The 21,420-nt window shown below is 40.2% G+C and overlaps 1 protein-coding gene across 3 annotated transcripts in view; it reads left to right on the plus strand.

Moving 5' to 3' along the window:
- Positions 1-8: 8 nt before the first annotated feature.
- The window catches only part of CLINT1 (clathrin interactor 1), a 70,700-nt gene continuing 49,288 nt past the window's right edge, over positions 9-21,420 (plus strand). For all 3 annotated transcript variants that reach the window (XM_027766969.1, XM_006165076.3, XM_006165077.3), the window contains exon 1: positions 9-49. In XM_027766969.1, the coding sequence (XP_027622770.1) occupies positions 9-49 (41 nt within the window). The remainder of the gene's footprint in view (positions 50-21,420) is intronic.

Consider the following 21,420-nt stretch of genomic DNA (forward strand, 5'->3'; position numbering starts at 1 on the left):
GGGGCCGGATGTGCAACATGTGGAAGGTGCGGGAGCTGGTGGACAAAGCGTGAGTATCGGGGGGCAGTTGTGGCCGAGGCCCACGCTGGGGGACAGGAGTGACGGGGAAAGGGTGCTGGCTTTGCGTGCGGGGTCGCCCGCGTCACGCCCCCAGGCTCCGCCAGCCCCATCATGGCGGCAGCCGGCTCCTTCCCTGGCCCCCAGCCTCGACCCCACCGGCGGGGCTGGGGAGGTACCCTCCCCTTGCTTCCAAACATTTTAGCCCCTGTTCTCTCCTATCCAGGCCTTTCTCTTCCTGTCCCTGCTTCAGCTCCTGGGTGAGGACGCTTTGATCCAAGGAGGGGACGGGTTGTCTGGAGCCGGGTCACTGCCCTGGCCGAGGACTGTCTTGGCCCCAGGTGTGGGCTTTGCCTCCTGGGCAGCCGGAAAGGCTTGGGGATGGGGGACGCCGTGCCCCTGTCCTCTGTGTCCCTCGGGATGTTGTAAGGAGCGACCTTAGGCCTGGTCAGAGTTTGTCTTTTTATCTTCTTGGGCTCCTTTTAATTCCTAATGAACCTAAAGTGTTGGAGTGGGCGGTAGGTGTAACAAGTGGCCATTGTGGTCAGGCTGGAGTTACTCAGGAGGAGACTCATCCTTTACTCTTCTAGTACTAGTGAAAGTAGATCATCATAAACTTCTTGTGATTCTGTTCGTGTTTCCTTTTCCATTACACTTCATTTTTGGTGGGTCGCTTGTTCCATTCAATTTCATTAAAAGTTGTTATGAAATTTCCCTTAAAGAAGAAAACAACCCAGGTTTATGTCCTATTGATCTACTTTTAACTTCTCTGACAGGTAAAATGACCAATACGTGGTTGATTTCCTTTAAAACTAAAATAACTTCAGTGTCTTAGAGTACTAGGAAAAGCTTACCAGTTAAATTGAGTATATCAGATAAAATACTGATTAAGTAAGATCTTCTAGGCCAGCAGGAAATAAAGTTTAAGAATTGAACCAGTCTTCTTCCTTTGGAGTTTTTGTGATTATGCAATAAGTATGGTGAGGAAAAAAAAAAACAAAAACCAAATAGTTCACTTGTGCTACACACCTAACCTAAAATCAGGAAGTGTAGATGGCAAACTGTTCTTGACACCAGCAATCAAAGTAATTTGCGATATCCAAGATACGTTGCATAATCCATGAGATAGAACTTAGGATTTGGCCATATTTTTAAATTTTATATGCTACCAAGACGGCAATAGTGTTTAAGGAGCACAAGTTTCAGACCCTGCAGAGCTGGGTTCAAGCTGTGTAACTTTGGGCATGTTTCTTGAACTCAATGTCCCAATTTTCTTTAGTCAAAAATGAAAATAACAATACTTACCTTAGAATGTTGTTGTGAAGATTAAAGTCTCGAGATTTAGATTGCTCATAAAGACCTTAGTATCTTATGTTTAAATCAGAATACTTTTACCTGTCAGAGAAGTTAAAAGTAGATCAACAGGACATAAACCTGAGTTGTTTTCTTCTTTAAGGGAAATTTCATAACAGCTTTTTAATGAAATTGAATGGAACAAGCGGCCCACCAAAAATGGAGTGTAATGGAAAAGGAAATAGGAACAGAATCACAAGAAGTTTATGATGATCTACTTTCACTAGTACTAGAAGAGCAAATGTTCTGCATTTAGAGTTGGAGAAATCTCTTTATGGGAGAAGCTTCAAGTTCGGAAAGTAATTGCTTTAATAATTTTTCTTTACAAATACTCATTTGGCCATTAAGCTCGCAGATACTTCTTTTGGGCAGTTTTGTGTATGTATGTTTTGGGGTTTTAGATTTATTTCTTCCATGGGAGACAGAGAGATGGCCCCTCTAACAGGATCTTGACTCCACAGTCCATCCCCCGCTTCAGCCAGCCCCAGATCATGGGCATGCTCAAACCCTACATATTCAGGGAAGTGTCCAATTGTGAACTCAAAACTGTCCCATGTGGGTCATCCTTGAAGAGTGTTGCGTCTTACTGCTGTACCACTGTCTAGCCTGTTTGGGGTTGTGTTACTATATACCCTTTGCTTTTGCTTTCTTTTTTTAGAATCATTTTATTTTATTTTATTTATTCATTCTTTAATTTTTTAATTTGACCAGAGGGAGACAGAGCAAGAAAGTGAGAAAGCAAGCTACCAGGTCCAGGACCTGAACCATGGTCAGCCATGCCGGAGTGTCCAGCACCTTAACCACCATGCCACCTGCTGGTTCCCTGCTTTTGCTTTCCAAAGATAAAATAATCCTTTTTCTCAGATCTCCAGGTTCATTTTTTCCCCCTAGATCTCCAGGTTCATTGGTTCCTTTTTAGTATATAAAGACCAGGTTGTTGTGTTTTTTTTTAAAGAATTATTTATTTTATTTATTATTACTATTTTTTAGTTTGCTATAGGGCTTATGCACTCACCAGAGAGAAAGAAAGAGAAAGGGAAATTGAGAAAGCAAGTTGCCAGGTCCTAGACTTAAATTGTGGTCGGTCACTGTGGTCGGTCACTGTGGTCGCCCACATGGGAGTCCAGCGCCTTAACCACCACACCACCTGCCTAAAGACCAGTTTTTTAAAATAGGTTTTGAAAGTCCAAATGAGGGCAAAGCAGGTGGCCTAGCAGTTAAGGAGGCTGGATCCCACATGGCCAACTTCACTGTTTGACTCGGGGACTTGATAAATGCACTGGGTATGTGTGTGTGTGTGTGCCCAAAAATCCTTAGAAGAAAATGAAGGAGAAGGAATTGTGATGTGGCCATCCTCCCTGGGGGGTGATTTCTCACTTTGTGTCTCCTTTCCTCTGTCTCTAGTGAGTGTGCACACACCCTATAGCCGAAAAGAAAAAATGTCCAAAAGAAGTCTGTAAAACAACTACTTTATTTCTAAGTCATATGCTAGCAGAAGAAACAGCTCCTTGTCTTAAAGGACTAAATTTGCTGTTCCCCAATTGTGAAGAGGTTATATATGTTTTAGACGACAGAAATTACAACCATAATTTTGCTATTACTGCTTTTTTCTACTTGTCTGTTAATTTTCTAGCACTTCTGATTAAATTTGCCATGTAAGTAGTTGTTAAATCATATGATAGAAGAGCTATTCTTGAAAAATAACTTCTATCTTCCTTTTTACTACCCAGTTTGGAATGCTGACTTGAACCAAGTTATTCAAGAAGAAAGAAGAATGTTGCCACCAAGAACTTTTTTTTTTTTTTTTTTGAGAGATTTTTCACTATAGGGCGCGTGCGCTCGCCAGACAGACAGACAGAGACATAGAGACAGAAAGCGAGAAATCACCCCCCAGAGGGGATGGTCATGCCGCAATCCCTTCTCCTCCATTCTCCTCTCGGGATCTTGGGCACGCACGCACACGCGCCCGGCATGAGTTTTAAGCCACCGGGTCCGGGACACGAACCGCAGTGGACTACGTGGGAGTCCAGCGACATAGCCATTACACTAACTGCTGGTTCCTGCCACCAAGAACTTTTTAAAGCTTTTTTGGGTGTCTGACACATGATATTAGAATTAGAATGTGGAGTTATTTTACTGATGAGTACTCAAGATTTAATTTTCATTTTTCACTGGCAGGAAGGAAAATTCTTCCCCTAAAATGTAAGCAGAACCTGTGGCATGCATCCAGTTAGATGGTGGATCTTAAAATGCCCTAATGGAAGTGAAACGTTCAGAGAATGGCCATTCTGATTATCAGAGGGACAGATTATGAGGGAATTTGCAAATAAGAAAACAGTTGAGTGATTAAGAACTGCTTCTGATAGCTGAGTTAATAGACTAGGAACCTACATGATAGAAAAGACATTGGTTAGGGGGCTTGGGGATCTAGATTCAAATTCTGACACTGCCCTTTTTTTTTTTTTTTTTTTTTTAATGATTGTTTTTGCCATAGAGAAGGTGCACTTGCTGGAGAGAGACAGAGAAAATTGAGAAATCACGCCCTCCCTCCCCCAGGGGGCATGGTCACATCACAGTCTCTTCTTTTCTGTTCCCATAATTGTGGGCACTTACGCACATATACCTCATATGGTTTTCAAGTTGTTGGCTCCAGGACTTAAACTGTGGAGTCAGCCATGTAGGATCCAGTGCCTTAACCACCACGCTACCTGCTGGCCCCAACACTGTCTTTTTAACTAGCCATATGTGTGAGAATCACATGACTGCAGATTCTGTGTTCCTTATCTGTAAAATGAGACTGGGCTAAAATAAAATTTACTGCAACTTCAATGGCTATTTGGAGAAATGAGTTTACATCATGGAGCAATAATTGAAACTAGTATTTCACAATAGCACATAAATTTTATAAAGTCATTGTCCTCCAGAGACAATTTGGGCAGAAAAGGGATTTTTTTCCTATTGGTATCAGCAAAGTTGTATTTAAATATTTTATGTAGTAAATGACTATATTCAAAACTTAGAAAAACTAGAACTTTCATTCTCTATCTGCCCAATGAGGCTTACTTTAGAAAGAAAAACATTCTTTTTTTTTTTTTTTTTTTTTTGAGAGGTTTTTGCTATAGGACTCGTGCGCTCGCCAGACAGACAGAGAGACAGAAAGCGCGAAATCACCCCCCAGGGGGGATGGCCATGCTGCAATCCCTTCTCCTCCGTTCTCCTCTTGGGATCTTGGGCATGCAAGCACACGCGCCCGGCGTGAGTTTTTAAGCCACCCAGTCTGGGACACGAATCGCAGTCGACTATGTGGGAGTCCAGCGACATAGCCATTACGCTAACTGCCGGTCCCCAGCATTCTCTTTTTTTTAGTTTGTTAGAGGGTATGTGTATCTGCCAGTGAGAGACAGAGAAGGGGGGAGTAAGAAAACATCCCCTCCATGGATGATGTCATACCACAGTCCCTTCTCCATTCTCTTGGGATTTGGGGCACACATGCCCGGTGTGTTTTTCAAACTTCTGGGAAACCATGCTGTCAGCCATGTTGGATCTAGCTACCTTAGCCACCCTGCCAGCGGCTGGCCAGAAAAATGAACTTTTTAAAAGTGTGTTTCCTTGGAGCCATTCTTAGATTCAGTATGGTAGCAGTTCCTAAGTATATTTTAAAGATTGGCTCTTGGGACCTTGAAGACTGGGAGGTGGGGAGATATTTTCCACAATTGTTGTTGCACCTCCTGGTGGTATTAACTAGGTTTGTTCTGTAGAATTTTGTGGAATTGAGTGAGGGAAAGCAGATACAGCCATAAACTAGCCAGAGCGTGGAGTACCAGTTTCCTCCTGCTCTAGTCAAGCTGCTCTAGTCAAGCTGCATAAAAGACAGCTGTGGCAGGAAGAGATACGTAACACCGATCCCCCAGCATCTAGGACCAGCTTGACCATTGTCTTCCTCTGACCTGCCTCCCTTTATTTGAGCCTAATGCTGTTGTGTACATTTGTATTTTGTCATCCCATACATGGGATGGGATTGAAAATTGCTGCATATTCTAGTATATTTTATACTGCTAGTATATTTTCTCTCTAAATTTGGGAAATGTAGTGAAGATAACACAGTAGCGGTATATCAGAATTGCTACTCAGTGTTTAAGCCCAGCCAAACCCTTCTTTTTTTTTTGCAAGGAGTATTATTAATGGTCAGTCTAGTTCACCAGTGGCCTTTTTCATTTTATGGTAGTGATGTAAATGGCTTTGGCTAAGATCCTAAGGCACCTGCTGTAGAGAGTCATTTTAAGTTATGAAGCATAGCTTATGTTTTGCCCTTAAGTTTTCTTTGTTGAATTTTTTTTTCCCTTAGGGGAGATGTCTGTGTGTGCTCACAGGAGAGCCAGAGAGACAAAAGGAGAAATCATCCCCTAGGGGAAATGGCCATACTACAATCCCTTCTCCTCTGTTCTCCTCTTGGGATCTTGGGCACGCATGCACATGCATCTGGTGTTGAAGTTTAAGTCAGGCTCTGGGACTCAAACCGCAGTTGACTACGTGGGAGTCCAGCAACTAAACTATATCGCCATCTGCTCCTTCTCCCAGTTTCTTTTATTTTTTTAAAGATGGGATTTTGGTGTGATCCTTCTGGTCCAGTATCAGGGCCTGCAGGCATGCACCATTACTCCTGGAACTCTCAGACAGGGGTCTCAACTGTGTTGTCCAGGCCAGCCTTCAGCTCAAGATCCTCTTGCCTCTCAAGCTGCTGAGATCACAGAAGCATATCACTGTGTCTAGCCTTCAGGTTGGATGGGGCATCAAACCTGTTCCTCTCATGTGGTCCCAGCCTGTGGGCCATATCTTAGCAGCAGGTACTTCTGCGGCTAGGTCAAGAGGGAGAACCTTTTAGTTTTATAGAGAATGTTTCATTTAGTTATTTCAACAGATAACACATTAATTGGATTAGTACTTTCTTTTCTGAGCTTAAAATATGTAGTATCTGCCTTCAAGAAATTTGCCACTACAGGTATGCCACAACCAGAACATATTTTTGGTTTGGCTTTTCTTTCAGTCAGTCTTCCTCATATTTTCCCCCCATCTCCCCAGTAAATGTCGGTTCAGTTTGCTTCTTAGAACTTGAAAGCAAAGATGATAGTCAGATTTAAAGTCTTCCATATCAACTTTTTTCTGAGCCAACTGTATGATAATGTTATTGCTCTAACAATGAATTAGTTACTCTCAGTCTCTTCTAGTAAATGGATACAGTAGATATTAAGAATTTAATTCCAAAGAAAGATGAGTTTATCTTTACCAGCATTTCTTTGGGATGATTTTGTATAGTTTAACCCAGTTAGTACTACTGTCAAGGTACTTTTTAAAAAGCACTTACCTGCCTTTTATATTTTCCTATGCCCTTGTAGTGTTAGTTTACAAGTAGTTTATCATCTGTTTACTGATATGTTCACTAAAAGTACTTGGCCTTTTTAATTTTTAAGTACCACTTAGTAGTTCTCTTAGTTTTTACAGCATGGCCCCACAATTGAATCTTTTTCTGTACCTTTGTGTTATTTTCTACTTATTTTCAAAAGTATTTCTTTAAAAAAAAAAAGTATATAGACAGATGTCTTTTAATCTTCTAGAAGCTTAATTGCTTTACCTTTTCTATTTAGATCTAATTAGTTGGAATTTACTTATTTTTGAACTTTTATTATACAAAATTTCATATGCACCCAAAAATAAAAGACCGATTATAATGATCTTCTGTGGACATATATCCCAGTTTCAACAGTTTAGCTAATTTGCATGAGTTGTACTCCTGGCTACCACCTGCATGCTATATTACTTTGAGGCAAATCCTAGATTTCATCCATAAATATGTTAGCCCCTAAAAGGTAAGAAGTCAATTTTTTTTTAAAGTCATAACCACAATACCATTATCGTGCCTTAAAAAAAAAGGGCAAGGGACCAGCAGATGCTGTGATGGTTATGTCACTGGACTCCCACGTAGTCGACCAGGGTTCGAGTCACAGACCCAGTGGCTTAAAATTTATTCCAAGTATGTGTGCTTGTGTTCCCGAAATCCTGAGAAAACAGAGGAGAAGGGATTGTGGCATGGCCATCCTTCCTTGGGGGTCGATTTCTTGTTTTCTGTCTGTCCAGCAAGCACATGCACCCTATCGCCAAAAAAAGGTGATTCCTTAATATCAAATGTCTAGACAGTGTTCATATCTCCATTGCCTTATAATTACTTGATGATGTTTCTGACTGGTGACTACAGCTCTTGATTTTCTTAATCTGTAGGTTCAGGCTCTGTCCATCCTTTTCTTCCCTTTTGTAGTTTATATTTTTGAAAAAATTGAGTTATTTGTATTTCCCTTAGTCTGAATTTTGCTAATTGCATCCATATGATTTTAAATATTCCTCTATCCTCTGTATTTCCTGTAAATTTATAGTTTTGTCTACTTGATCAAATTAAAGTTCCAATTTTGGGGAGCAAGAGTACTTCACAGATTCACAGTACTTTTTTAGTACTTCTAATGGGACCAACACTGAAATAGCATATTTAACTACTCATTGGTGTTTTCTTAGGTGTCACTTTATGTGAGTTTTTATGGTTTAGCCTAATTACGTGTGTTTGCCCATATATGTATTTTTATAATAATTTGCTAGCCAAATGCACTTTCCCACTGTGGCACTTCCAGGTGTTATTTTAATGGATCCAGGCAGCAGTTAGTTGTTCAGAAATGAGAACTGGATTGAGAGCTTAGGTCCACTACTGAGAAACAGTGATATGGGGCATAACAGCAGTATCTAAGGATTTCTCTGTTGCTAGATGGAGGTGAGGATAGTTCTTCTACAGGGTTTGAGGGTTAAATGTGAAACACTCAGTATAGCACTTGACATAAATTAAGCTCTTGATATGATTATTATTATTGTGTTGTACACAAATTAGCCTGTAATATCTAGGAAAATCAAAAGAATACAGGGAGAGAATAAAGACACTGTTGGCAGACTAGATTTTAAAGTTTATAAGAACTGTCTTAATCTATGTGCTTGTTATTTTCAGTGGGCACTTTTCTGAAATTGCAGAGGAATAGACTGCCTACATGAGGAAAATTCATTTAAATACCTCCATTGTGTGTGCCTTGTGTTGTTTTTAAAAAACTCTAAGTGGTTCTACTTTAATATTACAAAGCATATTGCAGGGATATTCTTTTGAAAGACATGTTGAGGAATAAAGTCTTTAGAAAGACATTTTGCAATTTCCATCTGCCAATTCTTGTAATATTTTGTTCAGCTTGTTTTGTGTTTTCTCAAGATTTTAAAGAGACTGCTAATGTAAAACATTTTTCCTAAAACATAAAAAGATAATTTTCTGAATGCAAATCAAAGCTGGCAATTTATCCTGGAGAGACTGAGCAATGCCACGAAAAGAACCCTCCAACTATGTGATACCAAACTCATGGTCTCTGACAGTAGTTGAGTACTGTATCCAAGGAAGACACATTGCAGAAAGGACTTCCCAGTTCAACCCACTCTCCCAAATTGGCAGAAACATTCTTTTGGTTTACTAGGGTTCTTTAGCCTGAAAAGTAAATACAGGTAAAGGAACCTGACATATTTCCACATTGAAACCAGTGTATAGCAATTTATGACTTGCAGATAGATTCAGCTAGTGAATGATTAAATGTGAGTGATTTTATGAATGTGCAGTATTAAGACATGCTTGCTTGTACATCACTTAAAAGTCTGTTAGTGGGGGAGTAGGTGGTGTGATGTAAGTAAAGGTATTGGACTCCCATATGGTCAACTGCTGTTCGAGTCCTAGACCTAGTGACTTGCTTTCTCACTTTCTTTCTCTGTCTCTGTCTTTCTCTGGTGAGCACATCTGCCCTGTAGCACATTTTAAAAAAATAATAAAAAAGTCTGTTAGCTTGTTATTTTAGAATGTGTATTTTAACATGGATTTCTTTAGTTTCTAAATTCTTAGAATACTTAGGTTCTGCATAATTCTAATATAAATTATTTTTTGTAACTTTTGTACCAACTTACCTTTAAGTAGTAAATGTGTATGTATTCTTTTAAAATGTTTCTTTCAAGAATTCTCATCCAGTCTTATGTTTTTTCAGTAGAAGACATGTGTTGAAAATCCAGATTCTTGTTTTTCTTATTTACATGTGTTTTTAGCAAATCACTAAAGAATAAGGCACATAAGCATACTGAAGTGGGTTTCTTTTTTTTTTTTTTTTAAGCTTTTGGTATAGGGTACATGCACTCTCCAAGAGAGACAGAGACAGAGGGAGGGAAAGTGAGAAATCACCCCCTCGAGGGATGACCACGCTGCACTCCCTTCTCCTCCATTCTCCTCTTGGGATTTTGGACACACAATGTACATGTGCCTTGTGTGTTTTTCAAGCTGCTGGGTCCTGGACTTGAACCACAGAGTCAGCCATGTGGGATACAGCACCTTAACCACTATGTCAACATACTGAGTTTTTTTTCTTATTGCTGACCCAACATACTGAATTTTTTCTTTTGATTTTTCTCACAGTCATTTGCTCGGCATTTAAATTTTTTTCTTTATTCACGGTAAAGCATGTGTGGGTACACAATAGAGGGGGCAGGACAGAGCACAGAGAGGTAGAATCCTCTACAGGGTCTAGTGCGCTGTGATCCACTTCCTCCAGTCTTCCAGCTATAGAGTGACCAGTCAAGCACGTGCCCAGTGTGTTTAAGGTTGACCAGCCCGTGAGGATTTGAACCTCAGTTGCCATGAAGGATCTGGTTTCTCTTAGAGCAATGCACTACCACTGCACCATGGAGCCGGTCTCATTTGTCACTTTTTGAGTGACTTGAGGTCATATAAGTAAAACTTTTTATTTGAAGTTTAACCACCATGGTGAAATAGTAGCCTTAGGTTGACTTATAAGTTTGGTACTGAATGGGCTTTTGAAGCATGGTTCATTTCTCATGAAGCCAGTCAAAAGTTTTTAACCCTTTAACCTGCTCTCTACACAGCAGTAAGAGTGATTAAAACACAAAGTCAGATCTGCTCAGAGCCCTCCAGAGGCTTTTTATTTCACTGCTAGCTGAATCTTTGCTGCCCCCTCTGCCTCATCTCCCACCAGTCTTTTCACTCTTTCTGTTTTGTTCAGTGGCATTCCAGTATTAGCATGCACGCACACACATCGCTTTTTATGTACCCCACAGGGGGGATGGTGACTCTGCAACCCCCTCTCCTTCACTCTCCTCCCAGGATCCTGGCCACACACGCACATGAGCCCAGGTTGAGCCCCAGTTGCCGGGTCCAAGACTCAAACCACAGTTGACCACGTGGGAGTTCAGTGATGCAGCCACCATGTCATCTGCTGGTCCCACCAGTGTGTTTTTTAAGCTGCCAGATCTGGGACTCAGAACCATGCCCTTGGCCATGTGGAATTTGATCACTTTAATCACCAACTGGCCCAGTAAATATGTTTTAATGGTCTCATAAACTTTCTTTACATTTTTTTAAGAGAGATTTTTGCCTTAGTGTTGTGTGCTTACCCAAGAGACAGACAGTGAGAAATCACCTCCCAGAGGGGATGGCCACACCACAATCCCTTCTCCTCCTGGGATCTTGGGCATGCACACACGAACTCAGCCTCAGTTTTCAGCCTCAAGTCTGGAACTGTAATCACAGTCTAGCATGGGAGTCTAGCAACGTAACCATTATGCCTTCTGCTGGACCCAATGCTTCCTGTATTTAAAAGCATAATACTTGCCCTGCATCTTAACCCTTCCATGCTTTACTAGAGGAATGACTACACTTTAGAGTTAGGTACTGCCTAGTTTGACTCTGAAATAAATGTTTTTCAGATTGTAGAATTAAGGAAATGACAGCTCAAAACAAAATGCCAATCAACCCTTTTCATGAAGTTTAACTTTGTTCTAAGTATGTATTAAAACAAAGTTAACCAACCAACCCTTTTCATGAAGTTTAACCTTGTTCTAAGGATGTATACATTGTTATGTACATTATATAAAATATATACATTATTATGTATATCACTGTACTTTTAATATAGTTTTTTATTTTTCAAAAATATTGAAGAAAAATTTTTAAACTTTTTTTTTATAGAGGTTTTTTTTTTTTAATTTTAATAGAGGTTTTTTTAAATAGAGGTTTTGCTTTCTTTTGCCAGACAGAGAGAGACAGAGAGAGAGAAAGCGAGAAATCACCCCCCAGGGGGGATGGCCATGCCACAATCCCTTCTCCTCCATTCTCCTCTTGGGATCTTGGGCACGCCTGCACACACGCCCAGCGTGAGTTTAAGCCACGGGGTCCAGGACACGAATCGCAGTCAACTACGTGGGAGTCCAGTGACACAGCCATTACGTTAACTGCTGGTCCCAAACTTTTTTATTTATGTAATGTAAGCGTTATATTAGATAAAATGAGCCATTTTAGTGTTTACTTTAGTGGCATTTAGTGCATTCACAGTGTTGTGTAATGAACCAGATTCTTAAATAACTTCCTATTTTGAAATTAAAGTTTTAAGAATAGTAAAGAGAATACTTATATACCCTAATTTGTACATATTCACCAATTTTTAAGATTTCACCATATTAGCTTCTGATTCCCTTGCCTTTTTTCTGTTTTCTCTCTCTTTCTCTTTCTCTCTCTTTCTGACCCAATTGAAAGTAGGTTACATACATCATGCCCCCTTTGCCTCGGTACTTCAGAAGAACAAGTGTAATGCTGTTACATAGTTATGTTTCAAAACACATTGTGTAATTTAGGGAATTTAATATTGAAACAATGGTTTTATCTCTAGTCTGTATTCCGGCTTTGTCAGTTGTCCCTCTCCAGTGTAGAATTTTTTAATGAATTATTTAATTTTATTTATTCATTCATTCTTTTTAAATTTTTAAAATTATTTTATTTAACTTTATTTACTTTTTAATTTGACCAGAGAGGGACAGAGTGAGAGAGAGAGAGAGAGAAATCAAGATGAGACAGAGACACACAGAGAGGGAAAGTGAGAAAGCAAGCCATCAGGTCCAGGACTCAAATGGTGGTCGGCCATATGGGAGTGTCCGGTGCCTTCACCACCATTCCACCTGCTGGCCCCTCCAGTGTAGGTTTCAATCCAGGATCATGTATTGTGTTTGTGATGTCTCTTCAGGCTCCTTTAATGAAGAATTCCGTAAGCTTTTCTTGGCTTTGATGATGTAGGCATTTTTAAAACTACAGGCCAGTTATTTTATTGTTCAATTTAGGTTTAGCTAATGTTTCCTTAGGTTATGTATTCCAAGGTAGAATTAAACATTAACATTAAATGATATTGTGTCCATTTTGGGAAAAATGTAATGTCTGTATGCCCCTCATCGGTGATTATTTTGATCACTCAATCAAAGTGTTGTATGGTTCCTCTCCTACATAGTTCCTGCTTTTCTCATTACAATTACTAAGCAGTTAATGAGGGTACATTCTTGAGACCTCTCCTCATCAAACTGACCCTACTTTTAGCTATAGCATGTACCGGTGCTGCTTGCTTGAACCAGTCTTTTCTATGATGATTGCAAAGTGTCGATTCCATACACAACTTTACACAACTTCACTGTTCTGTACTATAAGCAAGAGTTCTCCCTTTCTCCTTTCTATCTTCCCCCCTCCCATAGATTTTCATTTTGTTCAGTGGTTTATCATCTATTATGGTCCTTATTTATTTTGATAACTTAGAAAGTGTCAGAGATTTGACAGCGGGAGCCTTATGAAGGGGGCCTGTGGCATCCTTTTGATGTGCCTTTGTTGAGCATCTTCTGTTTCTGGTGAAGGTATTTAAGTTTATCCTATACATTCACTGCTTCAGTCCTGGAAGCAGCCATTCCTCAAGGACTCATTTAGTAGAGAGGCAGATCTTTTTTTTTTTTTTTTAAGAGATATTTGCTATAGGGAGTGTGTGCTCACCAGAGAGACAGAAGGTGAGAAATCACCCCCCAGGGCAGTGGGGTGGCCATACTGCAATCCCCTTCTCCATTCTCCTCTTGGGATTTGGGTGCATATGCGCCCGGCGTGAATTTAAGCTGCCAGATCTGGGACTCACACTACGGTTCATGATGTGGAAGTCTAGCAACACAACCATTATGCTATCTGCTGGTCCCAAGAGAGACAGATTTTTGAAATAGAGTCTATATACTTGGTTATGTGTATTCAGGATCACGTCTAGTTCAGAGTTTGCACATGTGACAGAATACTCTTTGAAAACGTAATATTTTTCTTTTGGATAATTAAAGTTTGAGGCTTTGTTTTTATATTTTTAAATCTTAATGAGATTTGTCAGGATTGTTACATTTCTGTGTTCTCTCTGCTTGTCCCTAATCAAGCAAGGTAATTTGCTTTCCTTATGTCATCTAAGTATGAACAGAGGAATATTAAAGCAGATGCTATGCAAGTATATATAATGTATTTATTTCAGTAGATCATCGTTGTGATTATGTCATAACAAGTTCCCATAGAATGTATTCTTAAAGTTTTTCCCAGTTACAGCAAAGTACCTGTGATTTGTATACTTCTGCTGTGCTTGTGCTGTATTGCAGCCCTCATTGGCCTTTGAATTGTTTATACTAGCAGTTGATTACTGAGTAATTTAAGAGTCTCAATTATGGCAGCACTATTCTAATTAGAATGCTGGGTATTTGCTCTTTATTTAGCAAACAAATGTAAAATACCTGTGTTTGGGAATTTATAAAAATAAGTACTGAGGGGACCAGCAGTTAGCATAACGGCTATGTTGCTGGACTCCCACGTAGTCAACCGTGGTTCGTGTCCCGGACCCAGTGGCTTAAAACGCACGCCGGGCGCATGTGCGTGCGTGCCCAAGATCCCCAGAGGAGAATGGAGGAGAAGGGATTGCGGCGTGACCATCCCCTCTGGAAGGTGATTTCTCGCTTTCTGTCTCTCTGTCTCTCTCTGTCTGTCTGGCAGGCGTACGCGCCCTATAGCAAAAACCTCTCCAAAAAAAAAAAAGAAAAAGAAGTATTGAGGATTATTTTATCTGTAGATAATAGGATGCATATCTTAAGTATATACTTAAACTTTCTGGGGCTGGCAGGTTGCATAGTGGTTAAGGTTCTGGACTCCCATGTAGCTAACCTCAGTTCAAATCCCAGACCTAGCAACTTGCTTTTCTACTTTCCCTTTCTTTCTCTGTCTCGCTCTGCTCAAATTAAAAATAATAGTAATAACAATAAATAAATAATTCTTTTTAAAAAGTATACACTTATACTTTCTTTACCTCAGACCAAATATATAATTAATTTAGAATATGAAATTCTTTTGACTTAAGTTGGAAAAACATAGAAACATTTTAGCAGTTTAACTTCTTTTTTTTTTTCCGGGGGGGGGAGGTTTGCTATATTGCGCTGGACAGAAAGACAGAAAGTGAGAAATCACCCCCTTGGGGGGATGGCCATGCCACAATCCCTTCTCCATTCTTCTCTCAGGATCTTGGGCATACGCACACACATGTGCCGCCTGGCGTGAGTTTAATCCACCGAGTCCAGGGCTCAAAACGCGGTCAGCTTACATGGGAGTCCAGTGACATAGCCATTACGCCAACTGCTGGCCCCCATTTTAGCAGTTTGAAAAAAGTTATATAAAGAAACAGAGGGGCCAGCCCCCTAGGCCACTTTAAGCACCACGCACAGGGAGCCAAATCCCACATGGCTGACTATGGTTTGAACCCTAGCCTGGCAGCTTATAAAACACTCTAGGCGTGTGTGTGTGTGTGTGTGTGTGTGTGTGTGTGTACCTAAAATCCTGGTGGAAGGGAGAAATGGAAGAAAACGGATTACAGTGTAGCCACACTCCATGGGGGGCAGGGGTTCTCCTGGCCCCCAGCAAACATGCACACTCTCTGGCATGAAAAAAATTAAAAAGACTGAATAATTACGCAATTCACCTTTTTTTTTCTTTATTCATGGGTGTCTATGCACACATGAGAGAGAGAGAAGCACCTCCACAATGTGCGTTCCCACTATAATCCCATTCCACTTTCCTCTCACCTGTCAGATTTTGGGCACGCACTTACTGTGCCCAGTGTGTTTCAGGCTGACTGGGCAGGGGTTCAAACCATGGTCACCATGTGGCATCCAGCTTCTCTTGAGCAGCACATTGCTGCTGTGCCATAGAACCTGCCCTACATAATTTTAAATAATTAAATAACAATTCTTAATTCAAACATTAAGAGTAGAAGAGCTTGAGAGATTTTGCTGGATATACAACATTAATTTTGAGTTTAGTCCTTTAGCCATCTTGAGATTTATAAGGAACAATTTGAAAATACAACACGTAATTAACATTTCTTTTCAAAGACCACTAGGAGTCAACTAGGAGTTTTTAGAATATATGACAGTGATCAGATTTTAGTGAATGGTTAAAGTTTATGCTTAGTGCCTATAGACTCTGATAAGACTCAAATCATAGGTGTGTATCACAGGACTGATACTCAGATCCCAAGGGAAACTAGGTGTTGTAACAAGGCATACAGGAAGCCACAGGGTAAGCTGGCTTATTAACTTGTGAATATTTATCAATTATCTGGAATGCTTGTAATTACTAGAAATACCATTGTAAACAAGTTTTGGTGGAGGAAGATAAATAAAAAGAACAGGTAAACAGTTTTATATTCACTGAGTGTTCTGAGGAGGCTGAAGTAGAGAATGGTTATTTTAAATACGGTGGCCAGAGGAGGCCTTTCTGAAGATATTGCATCTGTATTAAGGCCAAAAAGTCAAGTGTGGAGAGTAGAAAAGTGTTCCAGAAGGAGGAAGTTACAGAATGAGCAAGGGTCCTGAGACGGGAAAGAGCGAGTGAGAAAGTAGGAGAGCAGTATGATAAGAGCATGGAAGAAGGGGGGTCTCAGGGATTTGTAAGCCTTTGCGTGGAGTTTTGGTTTCTTCTGAGTGCCATGAGAAGCAAGTGTGGGGGACCAACAGGTAGTGTGGTGGTTGGGGTGCTAGATACTCCCACATGGCCAACCAGGTTCGAGTCCTGGACCTGGTGGCTTGCAGCTTGCTTTCTCATTTTCCCTCTCTCTCTCTATGTCTCTCTCTGGTCAAATTAAATGAATGAATAGATGGAAATGAATAAATAATTATTTAAAAAGGGGGGAAAACAAAAGAAGCAAGTATAGTGGTGCAGAGGTGAAATGCAACTGGGCCTACACTGAAAAGTCCCAGTTTTCTTTCTGAGGCCTCCCTGTGCACAATTGAGGGTGGATTGCAGTGTGAGGACTCTGTTGCATGTGTGTCTGTCTGTATGTCAGATACATACTGACAGAATATCTGTCCCATTCTTGGAGATAAATAAATAAACTAAACTAAAAGCCAGTGTGGAATTTTAATAAGCAAAGGAATGAAATGACCACATTTAAGTAGCTTACTTTTGGTACGGAGTTGAATAATAGATTGGAGGGAAGATAAAGAATAGCAGAGTAGGGACCAGCAGATGGCGTAATGGTTACATTACTGGACTCCCATGTAGTCATCTGTGGTTCAAGTCCCAGACCTGGCAATTTAAAACTTATGCTTGCATGCCCAAAACCCCAAGGGGAGAATAGAGGAGAATAGGGATTGCAGCATGGCAACTTCCCCGGGGAGTGATTTCTCACTTTCTGTCTTTCTGGTGAGTGCATGCACCCTATTAACAAAAATCTCTCTCAAATGGGGGGGACACCACCCTATTAAAAAAAACCTCTCCAAAAAAAAAAAAAAAAAAAAAAAAGAAGAAAAATAGAGTAATAGTTAAAATTGTAGTAAAAATATTTTTCAAAAATAATAATTTATTTACTTTTATTTATTATTATTATTATCTTGTTTTGATTTGCCATATGGCATGTGTACTCACTGGAGAGAGAAAGAGGGAAAGTAAAAAAGTTAGCCGCTAGATCCGGGATTCAAATTGCAGTTGGCCATATAGGAGTCCAGTGCCTAAACCTCCACACCCCCTGCTGCCCCTAAAATGGTCATTTTAACATAGCAGTTTAAGAGCATCATCTTTGGACCTCTGTTTCTGGAGTCAGACTGAATGGGTTCAAATCTTTAGCACACCACCTAATGTTGTGTGAGCTTGAGATATTTAACTTCTTAAAAAAAAGATATTTAACTTCTGTGCCTCAATTTCCTTATCTGTCAAATGAGGATAAAAACAACACCTACCTCATTGAGTTGTTAGGAGAATCAGGTGAATTGTTTGTAAATTACCTAGGAGAAGATGGTGGCTGGCGCATTAGCGTTTTATGTGTTACAAATCAGTAAACAACTACAGTTGTATTATGGAATGGAATACATGAAGTGCGGAGTAAAGTGTATTCATTTGTCTCTGCCGTTCGCCTTACTCTGGAAAGGACACACACTGCTATACAGACAGTCTTGGCTTTGCACAGTTCTTCCATGGTAACCGATGGTGCAAATCAAGGATATGGTTCCAATATGAGTTTCAGTTAATACGATGCCATGCAAAACGAGAATCACTTATAGGAAAGAATTACTGGGGCCAGATGGTGGCAAGCAATAAAATGTAAAGCTCTGCAAGGCAATTCCACATGGGAAGGTTCCTAGTTCAAGCCTGGAGACCTCCCTGTTTATGCTGACACACATTTATTTGCCCATGATCCGGGGCTGGCTGAAGCTTGCATTGTGGTGTCAGAATTCTGTTTGAGTTCTCTCTCTGTCTTTCCCTTGCTCGTAGGAGAAATAAATAAGAGATAAAGAGGGTCAGCAGGTGGTGTGAAGGTTAAGGCACTAGATCTTACATGGCCGAATTCGCAGTTTGAGTCCTGGTGGCTTGAAAAACAAACTGTGTGTGTGTGTGTGTGTGTGTGTGTGTGTGTGCGCATGTGCGTGCACGTGTGTGCACGCGAGCACACAAAATCCTAAAAGGAGAATGGAGGAAAAGGGATTGCAGTATGGCTATCCTTCCCCCACCAGGGGTTGGGATGGGGAGTGTGATTTCTCACTTTCCCTCCCTCTCTGGCAAGCACACATGCCCTATAGCCCGAGAGAGAGAGAGAGAGAAGAATAACATATCTAGAAATGAAAGCCATGATGGCTCAGTAGACACTGAGCATGAGTAGGAGAAGTTTTAATGTTTTTGAAGTTGTTTTTAAAACTGTAAATTTCATATTTAGGTCTTCATTTGTTTCTGTGGGCATAGAAGTCTTACGTTAAATTATCTTAACATAATATCTTTGCTAATTTCAGAGGATATAGCAAATTATGAATCTTTCTTTGGATTTTGAAACATTGGTCCATGATAATTTTTTTTCTTTAAAATTGTCCATGTAATGTTCATCTTGTTATCTATTCGTCTTTGTTGTGTAGGAAGTATCTCCCTTCCCTTACATGCCCCTCTGTTCCCCAGGTGCCATAGGTTTCATTTATATATTCACTAGTCAGTTTCTAAGTATATGTTTTATGTTCATCGTTTATTGTTAAGCACCAAGAGGAAAACAAAACTGCATAAGATACAATATATAATCAGTTCTTGTTATTTGAAGTAGTTGTGTTTTATGAAGTCACTGTAGAGGCTGGTGGTGGCATAGTGGTTAAGGGTGTTGGACTCCCACGTGGCTGACTGTGGTTTGAGTCCCAGACCTGGTGGCTTGCTTTCTTAACCCTCCCCCCCCCCACACACACACACACTCTGTCCTTCTCTGGTCAAATTAAAATAAATAATAAATAAAGTTTAATAAAATAATTATTAAAAAATAAATAATTAAAGTTACTATAAACATTGAGTTAGTAAAGACTGAACCATCGTTCCTGAGGGAAAGCACAGATTTTGGTTCCTATGAACCTCTGGTCACAACATTTCGTTTTGCCAATTAATGCATAACCTTGTATAAGCATGTTTTTGTTTAAAGACCCCTTATACTATATGAGTGGACAGATAGGTGTCTGCGTATGTGCATGTATAGTTGATTTATTATTGTTGAACTCACAGCCAGCAGCGCTATAATTCATGCCTGGACGAAGCTTATCTAACGTCCTTTCTCTGTAGGACACATCACAACCTTGAGCATAGGAACACTAAGTAGCCTTCAGCACTCTGATTAGGGCCTTCTTAAATGCAGAATTGGGACTAGATGGTAGGACAGGAGTAAAAAGTGAGGCTCCGTGAAACTAACTGGGTTCCTGTCTGCAGATGTTTGTGAGCATGCTGGCCACGGGTGTACATGGTTCAGGGCTCTCTGAAGTTGAGGGAGGTGGACTGTGGCGTTAAGACTCTCCTGGAGTACTGTCTTTCTCACAGAAGTCATCAGTAAACTTTAAAAAAAAAAAAAAAGGCAAAACAACCACAGAAAAGTACAAAAATATGGAAAATGTAGCACCAAACAGACCACAGTTTACAGTATGAGAAGTGAAACTAGGCAGAATGTATATCATTTGACCGGAGCTGGAACATGTGTGATGGATGACTCTCATTTTTTTTTTTTTCTGCTCTGCATGTGGCTATGAATGGCCATGAAAGCAAAATGTTGATTTTAGGGTACAAATACATTTTATGAGTAGGCAAATTTGCAAGTACACAATCTGTAGATGAGATTGACTCTACTTGGTTTTTAAAAACCCAAAATATATTAAGGGAACTAAAATGAGGTCATATATAACCATTGTACAAGGCAGAATATAACACATAGAATTTAGGTATTGTATTGAATGTAAGATTTGATCATAAGGGGAGATAATGGGGAAAAATCAGGAAGGCTTCCTTTTTGCAACTTTTAAAAAACTGACATTTTTTTAAAAAGTGATCAGAGGGCACATGCTTGCCAGAAAGAGACAGGAGAAGGAAGAAAGCACTCCCACTCATAAGATGTGGTCACAGGTCACACTGCAATTCCTTCTCTTCCTCGTCTCCATCCTGTGGGGATTTTGCCCATGCATGCACACCTACTTGATGTGTTTTTCAAGCCACCAGGGCCAGGACTTGAGTCATGATCCACCATGTGGAATCCAATTTCCTTTAGCCAGTAGGCTATGGGGCCAACCCTAAGTTTGATTTTTTTTATTTCTTAAGGTTATTTTTTCCATGAGAGAGAGAAAAGAGAGCACCCCATCTGGTTCCTGATGCCATGATCCACCCCTAGACTGCAGACAGCTCTGGATCACGGACAGATATGTGCCCATTGTACTTTGAGGTTCCCCAGAACCTTCCCATGTAGGATTGCCTCATGGAGCGTTGGGTTTAATGCTCACTACAGCTCCTCCCTTTAAAAAAATATTTTGCCTCATGAGCGAGTAGGGTTGCATTGTTTACCACTGCCCCATGCTCTCCTCCCTTTTAAAGTTATTTATATAGAGAGAAGTTCCTCCTCCTCCTTTTTTTTTTTTATTTTTTTTATCTAACTGAAAGGAGAAGCAGGGATTTCAAGGAGCACACAGAATCAGAGGTACTAAAAAGTAAAGGATATATTGATAATGCGGAAATACAATCAGCTAGTAATGCAGTGTAATTATTCCATAAGGAAATGAAGTGGAAGGAATGGAAGAAAGGCTGGATAGGTAGGTCGAGGCCAGGTTCTTATCATTAGTTAAGATTTCTCTGTAGTCCTAAAGAAGATATTTAAGAATTTTAGTCCCTTTATTCAGTTAATATTTATTGAATATCTGTTATCACCAAGTCTGATCCAGGTACTGGGATCATTAAATGATATTTTGTCCTTATAGGTGTTTCCAGTTAAGGGCAAGACAGGCATGTAAGTGGACGTGCCTGTTATAATACACTGGCTTTAGATTCAGTTCAAGACAGTGGGAAGCACAGGGTACTTAAAACCTGATGATGAGGTGGAGCTAGTTAGGGAGGAGTGGGCAGAGGATTTAGAACAGTCTGTCAAAAAGACCTCAAGGGTGACACACTAATGGGATTGGAAAAGTTAAAAAGTCACATGGAGGACCTTTTATGTCGTGGTAAGGAATTTGGACTCTGTTTTGAAGGCATCGAGGGATGGATTTTAAATGGGGCTCAAGTAGATAGGGTTTGTATTTCAG

The sequence above is a fragment of the Tupaia chinensis genome, unplaced genomic scaffold (assembly GCF_000334495.1).
Source record: "Tupaia chinensis unplaced genomic scaffold, TupChi_1.0 Scaffold143796_1, whole genome shotgun sequence".
Classification (NCBI taxonomy): domain Eukaryota; kingdom Metazoa; phylum Chordata; class Mammalia; order Scandentia; family Tupaiidae; genus Tupaia; species Tupaia belangeri.